Below are 24,572 nucleotides of genomic sequence, written 5' to 3' on the forward strand. Positions count from 1 at the left end.
CCTAAGAGACACCTGGAATGTTCTTTTACCAGTATTTCAGCTGTCACCCCACTGGGCCTTATTCTCTGTCCCTGACCCCGTTCTGAAACTGGCTCAGTGTTCTCTCCCTAAATCCCCTTCCTTCCGCCCCTGGAGTTCCCATGGAGCATTGGGTAGAATACCGGCCTATGATGTTGTTGGGACAAGGAGACACCATGTTATAGAGGAACTCCTATTCTCTTGTTGTTTGAAAATGTGGTATTTATCTTAAAATAGAGAAAATTGTGGCCTAAAGTCACCTCTTTTGGAAGTGTCTTTTCTGTGAAGATTGCCTCCAATGAAAATAATATCCAGTTTGGTGTTAAATTTCAGTGGACGTTTTGTTCCTTAAATTTTTTTTTTTAGTTCTTAAGATCTTTATTGAGGTATAATTCATGCACAGTGTAATTCACCCATTTAAAATGTGCAATTCAAGTTAGCTCCAAATGATGATGTTGTTCAGTCACTAAGTCAGGAGTCAGGTCAGACTCTTTGCGGCCCCATGGACTATGGCACACCAAACTCCTCTGTCCTTCACTGTCTCCTGGAGTTTGCTGAAATTCATGTCCATTGAGTCAGTGATGCTATCTAACCATCTTATCCTTTGTCAGCCCCTTCTGTTCCTGCCTTCAGTCTTTCCCAGCATCAGGGTCTTTCCTAAGAGTTGACTCTTTGCATCATGTGGTCAAATTTTGGAGCTTCAGTTTCAGCATCAGTCCTTCTGATGAATATTCAGGTTTGATTTCCTTTAGGATTGACTGGTTTGATCTCCTTATTGTCCAAGGGACTCAAGAGTCTTCACCAGCACCACAGTTTGAAAGCATCAGTTCTTTGGCGCTCAGCCTTCTTTATGGTCCAACTCTCACATCCATACAGGACTACTGGAAAAACCACAGCCTTGACTATACAGACCTTTGTCATCAAAGTGATGTCTACTTTGTAATACGCTGTCTAGGTTTGTCATAGCTTTTCTTTCAGGGGGCAAGCGCCTTTTAATTTCGTGGTTGCAGTCACGGTCCACAGTGATTTTGGGACCCAGGAAAGTAAATCTGTTACTGTTTCTGTTTTCCCCCATCTGTTTGCCATAAGTGATGGGGAAAAAATGGAATTTTCCATAGTTTTTTGTGATCCACACAGTCACAGGCTTTTGTGTGGTCAGTGAAGCAGAAATGAATGTTATTTCTGGAATTCCCTTGCTTTCTCTGTGCCCCAGTGAATGTTAGCAATTTGCTCTCCGCTTCCTCTGCCTTTTCTAAACCCAGCTTGTACATCTGAAAGTTCGTGATTCACATACTGCTGGAACCTAGCTTGGAGGATTTTGAGCATTACCTTGCTAGCGTGGGAAGTGAGTGCAGTAGTCCAGAGGTGATGCAGAGAGAGTAGCAGGAGAGGTGGCAGGGAAGCCAGACAGTGTGGGTCGTGGAAGCTGGGGAAGCGTATTTCCAAGGAGCTGTAGTTAGCAGGCTCAAAGGCTGCTGGGGCCCTAAGGAAAGTGCCCTCTGTGTTTGGCACTATCTGGTTGTGGGTTGGGCCCTTGGAGAGGGCAGTTTCTGGGGAGAAGTAGAACCAGAAGAGGATGAGAGCTGGAGGCGGCTCTGGGGCCATTTCCTTATACTTAGGTCTTTGCATAGAGGCCATTGTTGTTTAGTCCCTAAGATATGTCCCAACTCTTTGTGACCCCCACTGGCTATAGCCCACCAGGCTCTTCTGTCCATGGGATTTCCCAGGCAAGAATACTGGAGTGGGTTGCCATTTCGTCCTCCCTCCAAGGGATCTTCCCGACCCAGGGATCGAACCCGCATCTCCTGCATTGACGGTGGATTCTTTACCACTGAGCCACCAGGGAAGCCCATAGAGGTCATTAGAATTAATTTTTCAAAATTGAGTATTCAAGAACTCTGAGGAAATCTTTTCTTTTTCTACTGCAATCAGATTGAAGCTGGCAGTGTATGATTCATCTCCTGGATACACCTTTGCTAGCATGTATTATCTTTTATTCTCCCAACAACTGTACATTTTCCAGCACTGGTACATGCCTTCTGCCTTTTGTTGTTCTTATGGCAGGTCTGGACAAAGACTGTCGCCTAACTGAACCGCTTGGCATGAGAATAGCAGAGTTTCCTTTGAATCCCATGTTTGCAAAAATGCTGCTTGAATCAGGTAGGTGGAGACCAGCAGTTCTCATTGATTTTATATTGTCCGGAAAGTTGTTTCTCAAATTCTGTGTACCTTGGGGGAGAGGGCACAATGTAGCATGTGTCAGCATTTTTTTTAAGTAGTGAAGAAGTTTTAATCTAAAGATGTCTGCTTTGGGACATGTTGTTAACTTGCGATTCAAGGTCCGTCATCATTAATTCAGGAAACACTTTTGTTTGTTTCCTGTGGGTCTGACACCTGAGTTTTTGTACAAATTTGTGGTGAAAAAGACACAACATAAAACTTAACCATTTTACTCATTTAAAATACAATTAATAATGTTAAAATGGACAGTTCTGCAGCATTAAGTACTTTCACATTGTTGTCCAACCACCACCACCATCCATCTCCAGAATGTCTTCATTTTTGTCAAACCGGAACTCTAACCATTAAAACACTTAACTGCCATTCTCCCCTCCCCCAACCCCTGACAACCACTGTTCTACGTCCTGTCTCTATGAATTTGACTATTCTAGGAACCTCATATAAGTGGAGTCATACAATATTTGTCTTTTTGTGACTGATTTTTTCAGTTGGTACAATGTCTTCAGGGTTCCTATTGTATCATGTGTCAGGATTTTTTTTAAGGCTGAGTAATATTCCATTGTACAGATAGACCATTCACCTGTTGGTGGATTCTAGGGAGCTGCCTCTCTTTGGCTATTGTGAATAATGCTGCTCTGAACACAGGTGTACAAGTATGTGTTTGCGTCCCTGCTTTCACTTCTTTGAGGTCTAATACCTTAGGGTGGAATCGTTTGCTCAGCGATTCTGCGTTTAATTTTTTGAGGAATCACCATAGCGTCTTCTGCTTTGTATTTGCAGCTACACCACTTTGTATTTGCACTACCAATGGGTAAGAGTGCCAACTTCTCTGACGCTTTCAGATTTTTATGAGAATGTGAGTTAAGGGATCAAAGTGTAGAGCCTCAAGATCCTCTCATATTTAGAAGTCAAAATCCTCTGGAGACTAGAGAGACTGCACTCGCCACCCCCAACAGCCCAGAGAAGGGAAATACTAGTTCTGTCTTGCTTTGGTCTAACTTTATATTCACTGACAGTCAACAAAGCTGTGTTTCAGATTAAGCATGGTGAAAGTTAGCTATAGTTGTGTCTTGGAGCCACCAGGCTTGCACTGAGAAGCAGGAAAGATCATTTGTGAGGCTGGAAGCTGTGGGGGAGTGTGCAGGGCAGTTCACTCCATCTGATGCCCTGAAGGGCTGGTTGCTACAGACTCTGCCCAGGTGTCAGCAGCTGCGGCCCACCACGTGCTTCCCTAGTCTAGGTATGCCTCAGCCTTGCCTAGTGAAGTGAGCCCTGTTGAGAGGGAGGCCACCTCATAATAAGATCCCAGAGCAGAGGGACACAGCCCACATGTTCCCCGCCCCCTCTCCCTCTTAGGCTTTCTGCCAGGATTCTAGGTGTCCACCTAGAGCGGAGGGAGCAGGTGTGGAGCTGACCTACCCTAGTTGAGTCTCATGGCAGAGTCCCTTGGTGTGACCGCTGCAGATTGGAGTCCTTCCAGGCCTCCTTTCATCTGGACCGTGTATACAGAGCATCCCATTTGGCAGGGTGAAGTGTTTATATGTTGTAAGATTTTAAAATGAAGCTATGTAGAAATAGATGATCTTGGTTTTATAGTGTGCTGCAAGGCAAACTTCAGAGAACATCTTTTTCTTCTCGTGACACATGATATATTTGAAATCAAACGTGTTTTGTTTTATAGGGAATTTTGGCTGTTCTCAGGAAATTCTAAGCATTGCCGCCATGATGCAGATCCAGAATGTCTTTGTGGTCCCCTCAAACCAGAAGTCTCAGGCTGTAAGTCTGACTTTTTCCCCAAGCTGTTCATACGAGTCTTGCTCACTTTGGGCTTTCCTTTGTTAAAATTGCCCAGGGACTGCTGGTGACAGAGCAGCTTCAGTTTGGAGTGTTTATTTTACTGTGTGCCTGACATTGTGCCAAAGTTTTTCCTGCATCATGTCATTTTATCTTCAGTGTGAACTTGGGAGGGAGGTATTACTGTCACCAATTTTGGAGCTCGAGGCACAGAAAAGCTCAGTAACTTACGGTTGCTCAGCCAGAATTGGTGGAGTTGCCTTTCATGGTCCAAATCTTAACCACTGTCCTACTGACTTTTCAAAAGTAAGGAAGGTTGTTTTCAAGGCTTCTCTGGGGGCAACCTTGGTGGGCTCATTAGGGATGCCAGGAGTTCCTGCTTGGGCACAGCAGGCCTGGCACAGCCAAGCTGCTGACAGGGCCCTCCCAGCCCAGGCATTCGTGATGAGTAGATGGGTGAATTCTGGAAAGACTGTGAAGGAAAAGTTACAATATTGATGTACACTTGAAATTAAGACAGTGTTGTAAATGAATTATACTGAGCTATTCATCATGTAATGTTACCTCCAGGACAAGAGGCTCACAGGAGTCAGCTTCTAAACATTGCCTTATTCTTTCCAGATGCGAGTGCACCGAAAATTTGCTGTGGAGGAGGGTGACCATCTTACCATGCTCAATGTGTATGAAGCATTTATCAAAGTAAGCACAGCTGCCACTACAAAGGCCCCTCCATGCTCCCGTCCATGGGAGGCAGTCTGTTGTTGTTCAGTTGCTCATTCGTGTCCAGCTTTTTGAGACCCCATGGACTGCAGCACGCAGGCTTCCCTGTCCTTCACCATCTCCTGCAGTGCAGTTTGCTCAAATTCATGTCCATTGAGTTGGTGATGCTGTGTAACCATCTCATCCTCTGCCACCCCTTTCTTCTTTTGCCCTTGATCTTTCACAGCATCAGGGTCTTTTCCAGTGAATTGGCTCTTTGTGTCAGGTGGCCAGAGTATTGGGCTTATGCATCAGTACCAGACCTTCTTGTACTTGCCTGTTGTCAAGTAAAGTGATAACCTTGAGCTGCCAGAGAGGGAAGGTTGATTTACAAAGAGCCGCAGGGAAGGGGTTCTGTCTGATAGTTTGCCACTCTCATGGAGATACTTAAGACTCTGCTTATTGTTAAGTTCTCACTTGCCCTTTAGCACAAGAGAGTGAGATCAGACAGCAGTCAGATGGTGAGCAGGGTGATCAGTGCCTGTTTAGAGAGATGGGCCCCAAAGGGCCCGCAGTGACTTGAAGATCTTGTCCCATTACGTAAGCTAAAGGGGGCAAAGAGTTAAGTGACGTCCACCACGCAGCCTCAGTCGAGAGTTGTCCTGTCTCACCCTCCCTCTGTGTGCGTTGTCTGCAGCACAACAAGAACTCCCAGTGGTGTCAGGAGCATTTCCTAAACTACAAGGGTCTCGTCAGAGCTGCGACAGTGAGGGAGCAGTTGAAAAAGCTTCTCGTCAAGTTTCAAGTGCCCAAGAAATCTAGTGAAGGTAAGAATAAACTGCCACTGCTCATGACGCTCCTCTCTGTGCCCTGTGGAGTTGCATTCTTGGCGTTCTCAGGCCGGGCAGTGTGAGGCGACACAGTATACTCTGGACCCACACTGGGCTCACATTTTGAATTGCCTGGGTTGGTGAAAAGCTGCATGTGAAGTGAGCATATTTCCCCCACCGCAAGGAGATCGGTTTTTATTTCCAAGGGCTATTCTTATTTTTAAAAAAATTTTAACAAGCCCTGACAACACTTACGAATCATTAACATTCTTCACCTCATTGTACATCATGTGGTTAATTTTCCCATGTAGGCTTTGCAAGAAAAATGACTTACGTGGATAACATTTACGGCCATTTCGTATAAACTGCCTTTTATTTTCAGCTACAGGTGTTACTAAAGCACGTACTGTGTGTTTAGCCCAGACAGTCGCTGGGTGAGACGGAAGTGCTGTGTAAAACAGTTTCTGGCCTCTGGCAGTGACAGTGACTCATGTTAGTTGAGGACACATTTGGTTGCACCACGGGGTTTTTACTTAATACTCTCTCACTTACTCTGCTACTCTAAGGTGTAGGTGATGTTATCCTTATTTTACAGAGGAGTTATAAGGTCCCAGCGAGAAGTTAATTTAAGTTTGGGACAACACAGCTGGTAACTAGCAAAGATGAGCCTGTGTAGCACGAACGCACGCTTTCAGTGGGGTGGTGTGTCTGCTTAGCCCGTCAGCAGTTGTCTTTTGGACACTTCCTGTGTGCCAGGCCTTTGGCAACACTCTTGGCACCACTAGCTCTTGCCAGCCTAGCTACAGCACCCGTTACAGGCCCAGCAGGGCTGTGTCTTCATACATGAGTTCATTTAGTGCTCACAGAGCTCCAGTGAAACACGCGCTGCTGTGATCCCCACTCTTCAGATGAGAAAAGTGGGCTGAGAGGCAGGGAGTGACGTGCCACACGAAGGTCGCACAGTGAGTGTACAGTGGCCTCAGAGCTCAGGCAGTTTCATTCCAGAGCCTTATGTTGCTTTTGTACTAAGGGCAACTAATTACATGATGACAAAGATGTGGTTCTTACTGTTGAAACAGTGCAGTGACAAGAGAGATTCCTACAGAGACACAAAGTACTGCAAATGAGATTGTCAGTTGTCTTAGAAACTACAGGAATAGATGTTTGAGTGCTCATGGTGTACAGTGACGGGGATTGAAGTAGGAGTGCAGGGAAGATGGAATCCTGGGGTCGTGGGGGCACAGAGAGGGCTCACACCAGGCGTTGAGTGGTGGTGGAAGTCCAGTTGAGCAGACTGGTTGGATTAGAAACCAGTGGCAAAGGGCTCACTAGGCAAGGAGGACTATGGAGACAAGTGCTGGCAGAAAGGAGCTTATCAGATGCTCAGAGGGTGCTGACGGATGACCACGCTTCTAAGAGAGGGAAGCACTGAGCCCGGGTGACTGGGTAGAGTGTCATCAGTGCAAGCAGGAAGCTCACAGAGGCAGCTGACGGGGGAGAAGCTGTTCGAGCGCCTGTCTCCCAGGAGATGGAGCACAGCCACACATCTGCATCTTTGTTTCTTAACCTGTTTTTCACTGTCAACTTGAAACAGCAGAACTGTGTCTTGGAGGCTCCAAAGGAGGAGCTCCAATTCTTTAGGCCTCAGTGAAAAAAGAATTTAGGAAAGCACAAAGTGACAGATAAGAAGCGACTGATAAGAATAGGATGCTTGTGAGGCTTACAGGCGGGTGGGCAAGAAGGTGCTGCATGGAGAGCTTAATGGGCTGCAGCTTTATAATTGAAGGGAAATCGGGGGAGGGGAAAAAGACCACCTTCTTCCTCATTCTTGAGTGGACATCAAGCTTCCGTCTTCAGCTCCTCCTCCACATCAGGCCAGGGAGCTCTCGTGTCCCTACATGGTCAAACTGGGACTGTCATGGTGCAATGAAACTGAGCAAAAAGGTGGTAACGCAGACTAAGGTGTGGCCGGTCAGTGCAGGTTTCAGCATAACGCCACCTTTCCTCGTGTTTCTGCTTTTAGCGTGGGCAGAGCGGCGTGCCCTAGGAATCATCAGCTTCCTGAGCCCACTGAGGGGCTGGGGTCTCACGCCGCCATTGTTTCGGCGCTTTCAAGCATGTCTCCTGCTTCCTTGCATGGTTTTGTTTTGAAGCGAGCCTGCTGGAGTTTGTGGTTAATCAAACCTGCTTTCTTGAATGATCATTAACTTAAATCTCCTACATTTTTTCACCATTTACAATTCCCTAGTGGGATTAACTGTTTATCACCTGCTTTGTCCCTTCACTCTGTCCCTATCAAACCCCTCGCCCAGGAGAAGAGTTACATTGAATTTGAATTCTTTTACCAAGAGAAATTCAGTACTAAGGGATAAGATTTTGTAAGGTAGGGTTGAGCTCTGGAGGGCCATAATCCTTGTAATGTTTAAGATTTCCCACTATCATACCCCTTAAGGAGGGCAGTTTTTACCCCTTGGAAATGATCTCATGTTGGTAACAACGCACATTCTACATGCATGCTTCTTTTGGGCAAGTGGAGAGGAGGAGCTGACTGCGTCTAGGATCAGATTGTGTTTGGAAATGTAGATTTGAGATTTTTTTTCAGTTCTGTGCTGAAGAACAATAGAGGAAATTATGGAAATGCAATAAACTACATGCAAATTAAAAAGTTCTCTTCAAAAGGGAGGAAATATATGTATACTTGTGGGTGACTGACATTGACAGCAGAAACCAACACAGCATTGTAAAGTAATTATCCTCCAATTAAAAAAGAACTAGATATTAAAGAAAACAGTGAAAAAATATTTTTAGCAGATATAAGGGATGGAAAATTAAAAGCTTTATTATAGAATGAATTTATTTAACATATTAAAAAAAATAACCTAATTTCTAAGTTGATAAATGGGCAAAAGAATGGAATGGAAAATTCACAAAAGAAGAAATACTGTAATAATAATCAAATAAGTGTACAGTTAAAGAAGGGGTACTTTTGTGCCAGAACATTGCTGGTAAAAATGCACTAAAACCGACATTGTCATGCACTGTTGATGGCTTTGTAAATTATACCACTTTTTGGTAATTTATTTACCAACATACTATGTTTTATTGGATCTAAGACATGATTAAGACCTACCATTATTTTATGTGTCATTAAGAAAGAAAAAATGTTGCCAATTATAATTATAAAATGCTATCCTGATTTTTTGGGGGCTTCCCTGGTGGCTCAGAGGTTAAAGCGTCTGCCTGGAATGCAGGAGACCTGGGTTCGATCCCTGGGTCGGGAAGATCCCCTGGAGAAGGAAATAGCAACCCACTCCAGTATTCTTGCCTGGAGAATCCCATGGATAGAGGAGCCTGGTGGGCTGCAGTCCACGGGGTCGCAAAGAGTCGGACATGACTGAGCAACTTCACTCACTATCCTGATTTCAGTGAGTTAAAGTGTAAAAAAGAGTAAATCTTAGAATTGATGAAATATCGTGTGTCATAAGCCATATGGATGGCATTGTCGTTTTTGCAGAATAATTTGGATATATCATGTAGAAATCATCTAAAATGAGCAGGCTTTATCCTTGGAAGATGTTTACTACAGCAACACAGACTCCAGTTAAACTGAGACGTTTGAAAATTTTGAAGAATTACAAACTAACTATAGTCACAGAAATAATGTTGTAGTGTTAATGTCCCAGGTTGTGTCTTAGGGAAGGAACATCATTCCTGCAAAATGCTCTCCTGAAGAGGAGCTCCAGGGTCACTGGCCAGCCTGTGGAGGGCTCTGTAGGTTCTGGTGCCCAGCCTTGGTCTGGTCCTCTGTGGCTGGGGGTGTGGGGATTGCGGGTGGCAGGGGGGTCCCAGGTTAAGGGAACAGTCTGACATGTTTCCATCAGCAGCCATTGTGGAGGGTGGGGACCTCTATAGACGGTGCCAGGGCAGGCATTTGGCACTGGGAATCGTGGGGCTGAACCCGTTCAGGAGTTGGTTTCAAGGTGGCTCAAGGCAGCCTGGGGTGGGCCTCACAGCACAGAGCGTGGGGCAGGTGAGGTCTCATCTCATCCATCCCTCTGTTTGTGTAGGTGATCCAGATCCAGTTCTGAGGTGCATCGTTTCCGGATTCTTTGCAAATGCCGCCAGGTTTCATTCTACTGGAGCTTATAGGTAACATGATACTTTGTGAAGTCATTTGTGAAGTCACTTAAGTCATTAAAATCTTAAAAATAAACCAAACCCAACAGCAAGCTGACATACAGAGAAAGCAGAGAAATTAAATCATTTTTCTTTATTTGCACCTTGCCTCTTTCTAAAGATGCATTGAGGTTAACTGTACAGATTTAAGCAAAATGTCTTAACTCTGTGGAAGTGATTCTCGAATGTTCAGCCCATCCACGTGTTGTAGGAGGAGGATAGTTACAATTCTGATAGTGAAAGTCGCTCAGTCATGGCCGACTCTTTGCGACCCCATGAACTATACAGTCCATGGAATTCTCCAGGCCAGAATAGTGGAGTGGGTAGCCTTTCCCTTCTCCAGGGGACCTTGGCAACCCAGGGATGGAACCTAGGTCTCCCGCATTACGTGTGTATTTTTTACCAGCTGAGCCACCAGGGAAGCCCAAGAATACTGGAGCGCGTAGCCTGTCCCTTCTCCAGCAGATCTTCCCGACCCAGGAATTGAACCAGCGTCTCCTGCATTGCAGGTGGATTCTTTACCAACTGAGCTATCAAGGAAGCCTGTTACAAGTCTGCAGGCTGGTAACATATCTGTTGTAATCAGAGAGTAATAGGACCTGAGGGAACCATTACAGGTGCTCTCTCCTAAAGAAGTTAGTTTTACTGTTGGGTGCTTCGTGATGTTTTTAGAGGTCTGCACAACTGAAGCTCCCCAGGTACATTGTAGCCACACTGGAATGTTGGTGAGTGTTCTTCATGTGCTAGCCGGCCCCTCCCTCTGCTGAAAACTACAGCCTGTCTCTTCCAGTTTCATTTTCCAGGTATAGAAGATACACTGATGACCTCCGATAACCTCTAATATATTCAAATTTGGTGAAAGCTAACACCTAGTTTAGCCCTCTTTTCTCCAAACTCCACTTCCAGTTTGTTGAATTGTTACTTTAGTCTGTCTTTCTATTTCTGAGCTGGGTTTAGTCTTGTAACTTCACTTTAGCCAGTTTTTTAGAGCAGTGATCAGAAGGTGCTCTTCTTTAATAAGTGAAAGTGAAAGTCGCTCAGTCGTGTCCAGCTGTTTGCGACCTCATAGACTACACAGTCCATGGAATTCTCCAGGCCAGAGTACTAGAGTGGGTAGCCTTTCCCTTCTCCAGAGGATCTTCCCAACCCAGGGATTAAACCTAGGTCTCCCTCATTGCAGGCAGATTCTTTACCAGCTGAGCCGCAAGGGAAGTCGCTTCTTTAGTAAGGGAGTACTCAAAAGGCTCTCTCCCTAACTAGTCTTCGGGTTTCCTCCCTAGACTATTGTTAGCTTTTTCCCCTCAGAACATACTATAGTCCTGGGATACTGAAGTCACTGGGGTGTCCCATTCTAGACACTGGGCTCTGTGTTTTTGTGTGTTTTTTAAGGTTTTTATTTTCTATTGGGGTATAACCAATTAACAAGGTTTTGTTAGTTTCAGATGAACACCTTAGGGGACTCAGGCATACATAAGCAGGTTCCCATTCTCCCCCAAACTCCTCCCACTGGGCTTTGTTAATGAGCCCAGAATTGCATTGAGCTTATTTGGTTTTTTTGGCAGCCAGGTCTCCTTCATCTAGTATTTGGTTGCTGACTGGGCCTCAGGATAGCACTTTACATTTGTTTCTAGTATGTTCTGTTTGTCACCCCAGGCCAGGTGTTCCGGCCTATCAGTGTCACGGTTCTGTTGCCCATCGTACATACTCCCCTCCCAGCTCTCAGCACTGAGCCGTTCTGTCCGAGGTAGCCCTGGACAGGCTGTGATCTTCTCCAGTGAGAACTGTCATTTCGTTGTCATTCTGATTACCCCGCTCTCTTCAAGAGTATTAATTAGCAGTTCCCACTAGCATTCACAAAAGTCTTTCACCAGTATCTTCAATAGAAATACAGGCTACCCAACAGGCTTCATGGTGGTCAGTCCCTTTGGGACAAAGTTCAATGTTGGTCACCTGATAAGACAGCCAGCACCCCGGGCAGTGGCTTTATTCCAGTGCTGGAGGTGCGCTGGGTCATGGCCTTGAAGCACTTTCCTGACACATTTCTGGCCCCTGCAGAAGTGCTCTGTAATTACGGTTTGAGCAGCAGTATTCTGATCTGTTAATCTTCTCTCATGAGCTGATCTCACCAATAGTTGTGTGTGCCGTAAATATTTTTTTGAATTAAATTGAATCAAATCTGAGTTGGCATTTGAAACATTGTCTCAGAGAAGTGGGTAGTCCAATATTGAGCTTTCTTTCCCCCCGATTTATCTCTTCCATACTCTTTACTGTTTAACCTTGTTAATAGAAAAGTTTATAGAAGTAATTGTATATATTATTTCTGTCCTCAAGGAAATTTTTGAAAGAGAACCTCTAGAAGATAAACATAAACATAAGCAGAAAAATATATTTCTCAGGGTTTGTTATTTTTTTTGGATGTCCATGTGTTGCTTTCCGTCTCCCTTTTTTAGCATGATTTATCCTTGATTTCTGGAGTGACAGTGGGGGTCGAGAGAAGATGGAGTGGAGAGGATAGTTTATGTGAAGTACAGCCTGCCTTTTTGATGAGTTTAAATGCATCTGTGGGAAGGTCTTGCTGAAAGTGTTTAAAATGTACTTGAGACAAAATTGCTCTGCTTCCCAAGGACCATCCGTGATGATCATGAATTGCACATCCACCCAGCATCCGTCCTCTATGCAGAGAAGCCGCCCCGCTGGTAAGCCCCCTCCTGCCCCTCTGCTTTGTCAGCGCATTGAAGGCAAGGCCTCTTTCTGGTTCATCTCTGGGTCCCCAAAGCCTAGAGTCCAGGTGCCCAGTACAGGTTTGTTGACTCTGTTCTACAAAGAATTTCTACTCTGTCAAGGATCCCTTTAGGCCAGTGGTCTTATTCCTCTGCCTGCTGATCCCCTCAGCAGACATTCGTGTTCACCCACAGACTAGGCGCTCTGTCCTCACTCTCGGTACAGCTGTGCAGAGAGAGGAATCCAGGTCCCATTCCACAGCCTGACAGGGAACAGATGGACTCCCAATACCTGGGGAGAAAGGCTTCCCTAGAGGGATGTATTTGATAGGTGGCTGAGGGTCACACTTCCATGGGCCAGGGTGTAAGGGCTGGCTTCAGGGAGGAGATACTAATGCTTGCTGTGGAATCTAATACAGCTGCAGGGTGTGGCATGCATGATCTTAGTTCCCCGACCAGGAAATGAACCCATGCCCCTGCAATGAAAGTGCAGAGCCTTGAACCACAGGACTGTCAGGGAAGTCCCTGGAAACTGATATCTATATTAATATATGCAGTCTTAAAATCTGGAGATTTAAATTACCTTCTTGGCTTGACTTTTTGGTGTCTGTTACCTCAGCCTCAGGCAAGCTGCCCCCTCTTGTGTGTGTGTGTGTGTGTGTGTGTGTGTGTGTGTGTGTGTGTGTGTGTGTATTGACAGCTTTATGGAGATATTATGTAATTCACATACATACAATTTATCCACTTAACGTGTACAATCCTGTGACTTTAAATATATTCACGGGGTTATATATCCATCACCACAATCAATCTTCTCATTAGCTCCTAAAGAAAACTGTTAGCAGTCATTACAACTGTGTGCATGTAACCCATATTCCTAGTAAGATATAGAATACTTTCATCTCTAGACAGTTCCCTTGTGTCCCTTTACAGTTAATTCCCAGCTCCTTTCAGAATCAGTGAGCCTTTGCTTCTATTTCTCCCTTGTCTAATGAAGTCATTAGACTCTGTTCAGAGTTCTGTAAACAAAAGCCTAAGGAACCAGAAGGTTCAGCTGAGATGTCCTGGAAATCACGTGGGACTTAGAGTCTCCTCTGTGAAATGCACACACTGGTACCCACCACTCAGGTCATGAGGCTTAAGTGAGCAACATGAATACATTGGTCTAGTGTAGTGCCTGGCGCACAGAACAGGTGGATGCATTTTAAAAGGAAAGGGGAACCACCTCTAATTGTTGTGGTTCCGATTCTAATTATAATATGTAGGAAATTAGCTCGTGATTTCTTCTTGTTTCAGGGTTATCTACAATGAAGTTATCCAAACCTCCAAGTATTACATGAGAGATGTGACCGCCATTGAGTCTGCTTGGCTGTTGGAGCTGGCTCCACACTTTTATCAACAAGGAACGGTAGGAATGAACCGCCAAACCACCTGTTACCTGCCTCTTCATATTTTTAAATATACATTTATTTTTCAGTGTAATGTCCTAAACTCGCCTGCCCCCTAACCCCAACCCCCAGTGGTACATAGGTGAAAGGCCATTACCACAGTCTCAGATTGTTCTGGGTAAAAGCACCATACTGTTTGCTCACATGATATTTAAAATGCTCACGTGCATTTAAAAATAAATCCCTCCAGCTTACATGATAAAAAAAGGAGAATATATCTTTAACTCTTCCCCTCTCCCTCTACCCTTTTAAACCATTTCCAAAGGAATTCTGTCACACTTTGGACCACGTTCACAAGAAGCAGTACCAATACTCTGATGAGGATTGCCTTGCCAAACGTGTGTGCAAGCTTAAACCTATTTCGTTTTAAACGCTTGGTGGGGGCATTGCTGTGTATGTAGTATATGCTTTACTTCTAAGGAGGGCGTGTGCATTAATTCAGCATCTTTGTTGTCTCTGATCTATTTTGTTTTTAGACTGTTTTTTTTTACCTCATTATGGGTTACATTTCCTGCTTCTCTTGTCTAGTAATTTTTTGTTGTGTGCTAGACATTATGGGTGGTTTGTAGTGAAGAGTTGAATTTGTTGTCTTTTCTGTAAAGAATATTGAGTTTTTTCTAGTAGACAGTTCATACTGGCAGTCAGTTTAATTCTACTAAGACCTGACTTGAGTCTTTTTCAGGCAGGTGTCTAGTAGCCCTGCTCCCAAGACATGGACTTTCTGATGTCTCAGCTGGATGCCTAGGATGTTCAGTGAGGCCTTTGCACTCTGGCTGCTCAGAACTCCAGTGTCTCCTGCACTGTGCAGACCTCCAGAATCCCCTCCATCCCAGGTCACAACTCCCCAGTACCTGTGTTTTGCCAGCCTTGTGGAACCTTGGCTTGCACCTGTGCAGCTTAGTACTCAGCCAGAGGTTTAAGGGTGGTAGCTCTGTGTTGATTTCTGGAGCTCCTCTTTTCTGATGCCCTGTTCTGTAAATTCCAGCAGGCTCAGCAGCTCTGAACTCTGATCTGTGTTTCCTCTCCCCAGCTATACTGTTCTGTATTTAGGATTCACTTCCCTCTGACAGGGGCTCCCCTGGTGGCTCAGGTGGTGAAAGAATCTGCCTGAAATGCGGGAGACCCAGGTTCGATCTCTGGATCGGGAAGTTCCTCTGGAGAAGGGAATGGCAACCCACTTCAGTAGTTTTGCCTGGAGAATTCCATGGGCAGAGGCACCTGGCAGGCTACAGTCCATGGGGTCTCAAAGAGTTGGACACGACAAAATGTGGAGAGCTGTGCAGAGACCTGGAATGACTATAACGTTTACTCATCTCGAGTGTTTCCTTTTTCTCAAGGGTTACAGCCCCGTGTTCGCTGTTACCCGGTACCTGAAAATTATTGCTTCAGATATTTTGTCCAGTTTGACCATTGTTTACCACAAAAGGGAAGCCAAAACCTGTTACTTCATCAAAGCTGTAGCCAGACTGCAGTGTTTTCAGGCCAAAATGTGGCTTGGTTGGTGCCTTTTAAAATTGGGAGAGTCCATATTAAATGTGGATTTCAAGATTCTCTTGAAAGACATGTTGAATTTGCTGAGTTTCTGAGCCTGAGTTTGCAGCAGGGGCTGAGGAATGGTGCCTATTGTGGGCGACTCTCTCCAGGTCCTGCCTCCCTTGTTAATCTCACTTGCTCAACTCCTGGAAACATTGAGTTGTGATCCTATAAAGGGAAGGATCTTTTCATCCCTCCCCCTCCAGCAATGTCAAGGGAAGTTGTCATTTTAAATCTTTCAATATTAAATCTTAAACAACCAAACAAAAAACATTTCAAACCTGTATAGTTCAACTTCCTGTATCCCTACCTAGATATTTCAGCTAAAAATGATATCAACTGCAGGGACTGATAAGAATGCAGTGTGTTTTCTTTGCTGCATTGGGCTGATAAGAATAAACCTGAAATGAGAGATAATCTTCTTCCACCAAATCTCTCAGGTGGAACGCAGCAGACTTCAGAAGTCCAAAAGAACAGTTAGAAACGCAAACTCAAGCTTAAGGAGAATGATGCAGTTTTAAGCCCACTTGTTAGCGTAACGAGAGGCAGGCAGTTAGAGAAGAGAGGCTCTGAAGTTGTCTCAGGTTCATTTAGACTCTGGGAGAACAGAATTAACCTAGAAGCAGAGTCACTTTCCCTTCTCACCTCAAAATGACAGTTTTTCTAGGTCAAACCCATAAAGTTGAAGTGCAGACTGCCCCAGAATTTTGAAGAAAACGACAATGCCAAATTTGTCTTTTTTTCCCCCCCAAATGCCTGTTTTTCAGCTCATCTGCTCCACTCTGATGACTGCTTGTGATCAGAGTAATTTTAGAGAGGCTGGGCTCAGAAATCACCTAGTTCAACAACCTCATTGTACAGGCAAGGGCCCTGACCCTCTCCTACCCCAAGAAACTTGGTCCCTCCTTAACTAAGCAGTCCAAAGGCACTTCTGCTATTAACTTGTCCTAAATGGATTGATTTCTCCAAGAGCCCAGCTGCTCTCCAGTGGCTGCCCATGCATGGCGGAGGGTCCCTGGCTGAGTGCAGCGTAGCGCCCCACGGCCATGCTCAGCCCACAGGTCATCCCCAGCTATGCTCCTGGCATTGTTGGTAACTTTCCATTACCAGTGTTTTTTAGAATGTTGCTCTTGCCCTGTTAAGAGGCCTGAAATGGTCCAGAGTCCGCTTTGTTTATACACAACATTCTCTTCAGAAATGAGCACCAAAAATGGCCCCACAAGCATGATGACCTCATCCCCGTTCCTAAGCTAAGGCTGTGGGTGTCTTCCATTGGTGGGTGGGGTCATGTCAGGTGAAGTGCGCGGAGGAGAGAATTAGGAGACATTCAGCAAGACCCACAGCTGAAGAGGGAGACTGGGGACCTGTCCAGAGATCTGCCTTTCAAGTCCTCAGGCTTTTTCTCCTGATTCTGAGCTATCTTTGGGATCGAGGGAGAAAGGCCCTTCACCAGGGCCTTTGCTGGAATCTGTATTGGTCCTTTCTCGGGCATGGGCTTCCCTGCTGGCTCAGACAGAAAAGAATCCACCTGCAATGCGGGAGACCTGGGTCTGATCCCTGGGTTGGGAAGATCCCCTGGAGAAGGGAGTGGCTACCCACTCCAGTATCCTTGCCTGGAGAATTCCATGGATGGAGGAGCCTGGCGGGCGACAGTCCATGGGATTGCAGAGTCAGATGTGACCGAGCGACCAGCACTTTGTTCTTTCTCTTCTCGGCCATAAGTGGTTAGAAAGTGTGACTTCCTGCAGCTCATTTACACCTGTGTCCTGCTTCCTCAGCACCCCATCCTATCGTGCTTGTGGGGTGCTGCGCTTTCTTCTGCGCCTGCACTCTTTCAGGCCCTGAGGTTTTCTCTCGGTGATGGGGATGGCTGTCTCGAGCGCATCATAGTCGCGCCAGGAGGCGGGGTTTGGGCACTGAGCGGGCTGGGGCTGGCAGCCCTGCTCTGCTCTCAGCTGGGGGATTGACGTCCTTCCAGTGAAGAGCCTGCTATTGAGGGACCATCAGCTGGGGAACAGAGGACCTTTATTAAAAGCTCCTGTTTACACTCCCTGCTTCAGATGCGTACTTTATGAGTAAAGCACTTTTGGCTTTACTTTCGAGTGTAAAGGATGTTTGTATCCCCCAATCCTATTATCTGATGCCCATGATTATAGTGTTAGACTTCCTGGGTTGCTTGCACTGCTAAAGAGTGACATTTCTGAAAGAGAAACCAGGAAGAAAGGGTCACCAGGAAGTGTCCTGTTCTTGTGTGTTTTCCCTGCTGTTGCACAGGCGTCATGAGAGCAGGACCTTGAGCCTCTGGGGATGACTGGCTAGGTTGGCCGACCTTTTTGTTCCCAAGGGAAAGATACCTTCCCTTGACTGTTATCAAGAAATTCTAGGAAACTCGAGGAGATCTTTGGCCTGGGCCTCTGAGCAACCTGGCTGTTGGGCTGCAGGGCTGGCAGAAGGGCTGGGGCAGAGGGTGAGCCACGTCTCACTGATAGCTGCCCTCAGAGCCCCAGGTGGCCCGACCTCGGCCTGTGCGGCTTACTGAAGCCCTGGTGCCTTTGTTGGTCCCTTGGGCTTTTCCCCTCCAAACTGTTGCCTGTGGGGCAGGGTGTTTACTGAGAAAGTGTGAACCAGGTGGAAGCTTTGATTTGGTCACTTCCAGGGAATCGTGCTCAAGGCTGCTTCCTTTGACCCACCCCAGTGATGCTGTTTTCTCTTCTCTTGCAGCACCTGTCCCTAAAAGCCAAGAGGGCCAAGGTCCAGGACCAGTGAGCAGAGCTGGCGGCCGCTGCAGGGGCTGCTCGGTGTCCCCTCCTCCACGCTGTCACCCCCGGCCCAGGGTAGACAAGCTGGCATTGGCTCCTGTGGACCCTTCAGCAGCTCTGCAGTGGGCTGCAGCCCGTTCACAGCCCCCTCCTGCCCGCTCCCCTCAGCATCTGCATTCCTCGCTGGGATCCAGAGGAGTCTGGGCCTGGGCGGGCGTCCTGCTGCGCAGGAGTTGGAAAGCCCGTGCTCTTGGCTCACCCAGCACCCTCCCTGGCCCAGCGTGCCCCTGTCACCAGGCATGAACTCCAGCCCAGCTTCATGGGGAGCAGGGAGGAAGGTGGACTGCTGCAGACTGAAGCACCACATGGGGTGGGCAGGGTTTTGCTGGGCTGGCCTTGCTCTCCCTGCTGGGACTCCTCCTCTATCGACCAGTGAGGTCCTTGGCCAAGTGTGGACATGGCGCATATCTATGATGAGACCCTGGAAACGCGGCGGATTTCTGCCAGTCACCCGGGGCATGTTTGGTGGGCACCGGGGCTCCCAAGCCAAGTAGCTTCTGTTTCCCTCTGCCCATGTTCCCTGTTTGTCTGCATTCGGGAGATTTGCAAGGATTGGCAGTCAACAGAGAGGACCCCTGTGCACACGGCTCCTTGGCTTCGCAAGCAGCTTAGCTCCCCCTCCGCGCACGGTACCATGTCCCGATGCCACTAGTGAAAGCTCATCTGCTCGAAACCCATCCCAGATCCTCGGTAGCAGAAATTCACAACCGTTTAGAGGCTCTAAGCTTCTGTAGCTCAGGAACATACCTTGTCCGTTTGTCTTCTGTGTGTTTGCTTGGGTTCTTGTGAGAAGGCGGGGGCCCTTCCAGCAGGCACTGGTGTCATCGTCCCCGGGGCTGCTTGGCTGGGATGATGTCTGCAAGCACATAGCTTGAAAGTTTATTTTTGTACTGATCCTAGTTTGGATGTGCCACTTTGGGCACCAAACGTGTATGTCATTTTTATTTCTGTTTTATAAACATGTAAATAATAGTGGTAACTTGTTAATAATAGTAAACCTTTATACTTAAAGTAAATGTAGTCCCTCCCATCCGTGGTTCTCCTGGTCTATATTTTAAGACAGTCCAATGAATTTTCATAAGCGAGCACTTGACATCAGCTGAGAAACCAGAGGCTCTGCACATAGCAACTTTGGGGTCACGTGGGCACAGGGAGCCCCATAGAGCAAGATCATATGATCAAATGCCCTCCAGACATCGTTAGAGCAGACATGGGATATTGTTTCTATAAAGTCCCAAAGAAGTGCCAGTTCTCACCAGTTTCTGATTGGCATCCTTGTGGAGAAAGGTCAGAAATGCTTTCATAAAGTCTGAATTTAGGACCAGGGCTGATCCTGTTGAACTTCTGTTGGGGTGGGAGGAGGCAAAGGGGCAGAATCCACATCCCCTGGGGCAAGACCACAGATGAAATCAGGAGATCAAACAATACTCTGAGGTGCAGGCTGGAGTCAGCAAGGTGTCCCTGGCCACCTCTGCCTGTGGGTCCCATCTGTCGCTGTCTCTCCACCTCCTGGGAAGCCCCCAGCAGGGCAGGCAGGCCTCCCAGCGTTGTGCCCTGTGTCACATTGCAGCCCCTCGTGTGTGGAGATGGATCATCACCATGAAAGGCCTGTAACCGCGAAATGCCAGCCTTGGCCCCGGGGCCCCTTTACATGTCTCTGCAGGACCACGTGACCTCGTCAGAGGGCTCTGACTCAGCCTGGCTGAGAGACCAGCAGGGCCCGATGGCCTGGCAGCTCCCAAGACTTTGTACCCTAGTCGTTCCACAAGAATGAGCCCTCTCAAGCCCCACACAGGCGCTCAGATACCATTAGTGACATTTCCACGACTTTGCAGTGTCCTCCTTCTGAAGCCAGCTGCTCGTGTTGGACAACGCAGGGGAGTCCACACTGGGAGGTGGCATGGGGCGGTGTCATCCTGAGGCCCAGGGACGGGCCTCTCTGTGCTCGTTCACACTCTGCGGGTTCTGTGCCGAAGCCGGGCTCCCGAAGGGCTGGAGGGCGCCATCACAAGGAGGCCCCTGGGCCAGGCAGCGCTCCGGCACGTCTCTGTCCGGTCTGCAGACACTGGCTGAGCACCCGGGCTGTGTGTGTGATACAGGAGTGGGGTGGAGATGTTCGACAGCAAGTGACTGGGTGAGGGGACCTGCAGGGAGGCAGGGGACAAGGATGATAGTGGTGAGAGATGGCAGAGGCCGCAGCGGTGGTTAGAAGCCAGTCATCAGCCAGAAAAACCTTGCTCATAACAAGACCCTTCCTTGTGAACCTGCAGAGCGTGCTCACGTTCTGCTGCCCTGTCTGTCCCTCCCACCTCACCCTTTCACTTTGGCCGTGAACGTGGAGAGTCGCCCAGTCCCCCAGCTCCTCTCTCTGGCACCAGCTTCTGCACCAGCGCAGCCTGTGACCATTGCTGCTCGCTCTTGGTGGCCGCAGTGCCAGTCTGGGTTCCCTTGCTGTCCATCCCCGTTCTCAGCTCCACTTTTCAGGCCCCAGTGCTGATGGCTTCCGGTCAGTCATTTCATAGGGTTGAGTGATGGGGTCACAGGTCTGAGGTGCCTAAATTTGGATGAGCGCAAGACCCCATACTGGAACCATGGGACCAGATCTCTGGTGGTGGGACCTGGGAGCCTGCAACTTGAAAAGCTTCCTCCCAGATGATTCTAATGATGTGGTGGCTTGGGGACCACTGGTAAAGGAGACGAGATGTCACGAAGACCTCAACCGAGGAAGGGAGGTGAGCCACCAGCTGGGCAGTCAGGAGGAGCATCAGACTTGAGTGACAGTTTTGACACAGGTTGTATTCTAACCTGTACCAGGATCTATTCCGAGTCAACTGGCCTGTTTCTCCAAAGCACTGGGGCTGGAATTTAACTCCCGACAGGTCACAGTAGTGGGCTCCAGTGTTGGCCCACGCTGACTTTTCCTGACATCTCTCTCCAAATGGTGAGCATTTCATAGTTTATGCTGTTTAAAAGATCATCCCATCCTTTTGTCTTATTTTTTTGGTGCTAAAATGTTCGTTCTTTTAGAAAATAATGGTGATATTAGATGGTAGCTTTAAAAAAATGTTTTCCTTGGAAAAATAAAATATTAACAGTCAAACTGCCCTGGTGGCCCACTGGTGAAGACTCCGTGCTCCCAATGCAGTGGGCCTGGGTTCAGTCCCTGGTTGGGGAACTAAGATCCGATATGCCACATGGCATGGACAAAAAAAAAATTAAAAAGAAGAAAAGAATTGTATACAAGTTTCCTGATTAAAAAAAATTCAAGGGGCTTCCCTGATGGTCCAGTGGCTAAGACTCCATGCTCCCAATGCAGGGCGCCCGGGTTCGATGCTGGTCAGGAATCTAGATCCCATGTGCCGCAACTAAAAAGATCCCGCGTGCCATAACTGATTTGATGTAGCCAAAATAACAACAACAGCAACAACAAAACTGGTTGATGAAATCCCCAAATCCAGGAACCACTAGTCTGTGGGCTAGAGAGGACTGTGTGGGCCAAAGGGCAGCTCAGCACCAAGCGTCACATCTCTGGGAAGACAGAGCTGCCTTGTCAAACAACTGAGTTGCAGCTGGACTTCTGGAGCCACAGAGGAACTACCTGTCTTCACATAAATGGAAGGATTCAAGGTGGCAGGACTCAGCCCCCGGGTCGCTGACTTCACCTTTTGATAAGATCAGATATTTTCCACCCTCCAGTGACTCACCTGGATGTTTCTTCAGCCTTCCAACCTGTTTGTGTGGAATACAACCTGCATGCATTTTTGATGCCTGATGGAACCCTGGATTTGCTATGTTTCATCTATGTGTCCTGCCATTGGACCTAGAAATGGGCTATCCACCCATTTCATACTTGGCCACTTCAGGGCGGGTAGCTAGTCGGTGTGTCCTGGAGGGAGCTTGTCCCTGGGTCCTCAGGGTCACTGCTCTGTCTGGTGAACCAAGAGGAAGTTCTGGCACTTCTGGTGAACCCCAGAGATGGGGCCTTCTGCTTTCTTGGGTGGTACTGAACTTGTTCAAACAGGCTGTCTCCTTGCCTGACAAAGGGATGCCAGGGCATCATTTTCCCTGGCCCTATGGCCTGTGTGGCTTCAGCCTCACCTGTGGGCTCTGCTGAAGGCAGAGATTGAGCCAGAGGGGCTGGGAGATGCACAAGGGAGTTGGTGTGGTGGTGAAGGACCCGGGGGGGAGCATGCCCAGAATCTGTAGCCAGGCAAAGGCCGAGCATGAGCTACCGCTCATGGCTTGTCCATTGGCTGACGTCTGGGCAGTGGCTCTGAATACAAGCACCCTGGCCAGGCTTTTCCTTGGCCCTAGACTGATGGGTGAACTGTTACATGACCCAGAGTAGCCCTGGGCCCGGCCTCCAGCCGTGCACCCGGACCCCAGGCCCCAGGGCAGGACTTGGCTGGTAAGGAGTTTCCCATCTGCCTTCAGTTGGTTCCTTTGAGTGTCTTCCTCTCCATTTCCACCTCCTGTGTTTTCACTTTTGAAGGAACATCAGCGTTGCTTAGCACCCGCTCTGTCTTCACTCCTCGCTCTTTGTTTTTTGTCTTCACATTTGTTTATCCTTTGTCCCTTTGACCTTTACCTCCCTGGTTTCTGCATTATTTCTCTTTTTATCATGAAGTTTAAAAAAATATATAGGTGTATGTGATTTGCTTCATGTTGATACTGTTTTAAAAAGCATTTTTACCTTTATATTTAACTTCATGGTCTTCTTTATACTTGTTGCTTTTAGGTTATGCTTTTATACTTTTAGGTTAAAAAAACTCATATTAATTTTTCGTTTTTGTTCTGTAAATATTTTCTTCCATTATTTTCATTGTCTCATTTTAACCTATTCGTTTTAAACTTTCCTTAACAGTTCACTTCCCATTTCACTTTACTTCTGTTACTCCTTTCTCTTGTATCTTAGTGTGCTTAATTGGTGTCCATGGTTGGCAAAGGGCCTAACTGTAGGCGTGAGAGCAGGAGAAAAGATGTTTGCAATGGTTAAAAGCAACAAAGGATTCACTGTCAAGAATATAAAAGGAATATGCAATAGTAAATAGATAACCCAAGAGAAAAAAATGGGCAAAAGGTAAGCAACAATCGATAGAAACAGACCCAGTTCACCAAAGCAGTGAAAAGCTGTTCGAGTGAATCGTCAGAAACACAGAACTAAAGCACCAATCCAATATCAGTTGGCACCCATCAGATTAACAAAGGTGGGTAATGACAAGTGTTGGCAGAGACATGGGCACCAGTGGAGAGCCTCCTGGCACAGCTGACGGAATGAAGTAAGCGCGTGCTCCCCAATCCAGACATCCCACGTCTGGGTCAGTGTTCCCAACAAAATTCTCACCTGGGTCCCTGAGGAGACACATGGAAGCATCCTTGCCCACTTTGGTTGGGGTGAGAGGGTAGCAGTGGTGGAGGTGGCAGGGGTTGAGGGCTGGGTGGAGGAATGTCCAGCACTGGGAGAATGTGCAGGGAAGAGTCAGTGGTTGGCATCATGGAGCATATGAAGCCCTTTCAAGCCACAGACAACATGTAACACGGACCTTCAAAACAGATGAGTGAGAAAAATAAGAAACAGATGGGACAGTACCATGTACAGACGATACAAATACATTCGCACAAAACAACACAGCGTTTGCAAAAACAGGAGGGTTGCCTGTAGAGGGTGGAGGGGAGGAGGATGGGAGTGAGGAATGGGGGTAAGAGAAAAGAACAGAATGGAACAAGGTGGGATGAAAGAGGCACTCGGGTGTCCATCTGCAAGAGGCCTTGGTTTTAGGCCAGGTAGCTTTCTTATTCAAGGTCCCAGGTGGGTAGAAGGTGTGCAGGGTTGGCCTCACTCATGAGTGTTGACCTCAGTGGGCTTGCTGCTGCTGCCTCCCAGGTCAGATCCCCGAGGAACCTCTTTGATCCTGGACGTGATGCTCTGAGGACCACCATGACCTGCCTGAATGCTCACATTCTCCATCACAGTGCTATCCTACTTGGCTATTATTCTCGTTGTGATACCCTTAATAAAAAGTATTTAGCAGCATCAGGTCTTGGTTGCAGCACACAGGATCCTCCTCGTGGCCTTTGGGATCATTCTTTGCAGTGTGCGGGCGTCTCTCTAGTTGCAGTGTGTGGGCTTAGTTGCCTTGCAGAATGTACGATCTTAGTTCCCCAAGTGAAAGTCAAAGTGTTGGTCGCTAGTCGTGTCCAACTCTTAGCAACCCAATGGACTAGAGCCCGCCAGGCTCCTCTGTCGATGGAATCCTCCAGGCAAGAATACTGGAGACTGGAGTGGGTTGCCAT

At 47.3% G+C, this 24,572-nt stretch overlaps 1 protein-coding gene across 7 annotated transcripts in view; it reads left to right on the plus strand.

Moving 5' to 3' along the window:
* The window catches only part of DHX35 (DEAH-box helicase 35), a 68,171-nt gene extending 48,863 nt beyond the window's left edge, over positions 1-19,308 (plus strand). For 4 of the 7 annotated variants that reach the window (XM_060397032.1, XM_060397033.1, XM_060397036.1 and 1 more), the window contains 7 exons: positions 2,083-2,178; positions 3,941-4,035; positions 4,675-4,752; positions 5,450-5,579; positions 9,650-9,731; positions 12,383-12,454; positions 13,775-14,133. In XM_060397032.1, the coding sequence (XP_060253015.1) occupies positions 2,083-2,178; positions 3,941-4,035; positions 4,675-4,752; positions 5,450-5,579; positions 9,650-9,731; positions 12,383-12,454; positions 13,775-13,985 (764 nt within the window). In that variant the 3' untranslated portion in view covers positions 13,986-14,133. The other 3 variants (XM_004014573.5, XM_060397034.1, XM_042230131.1) reach the window with 2 other exon arrangements.
* The last annotated feature ends 5,264 nt before the right edge of the window (positions 19,309-24,572 follow it).

This window comes from Ovis aries, chromosome 13, assembly GCF_016772045.2.
Source record: "Ovis aries strain OAR_USU_Benz2616 breed Rambouillet chromosome 13, ARS-UI_Ramb_v3.0, whole genome shotgun sequence".
NCBI classification, from domain to species: domain Eukaryota; kingdom Metazoa; phylum Chordata; class Mammalia; order Artiodactyla; family Bovidae; genus Ovis; species Ovis aries.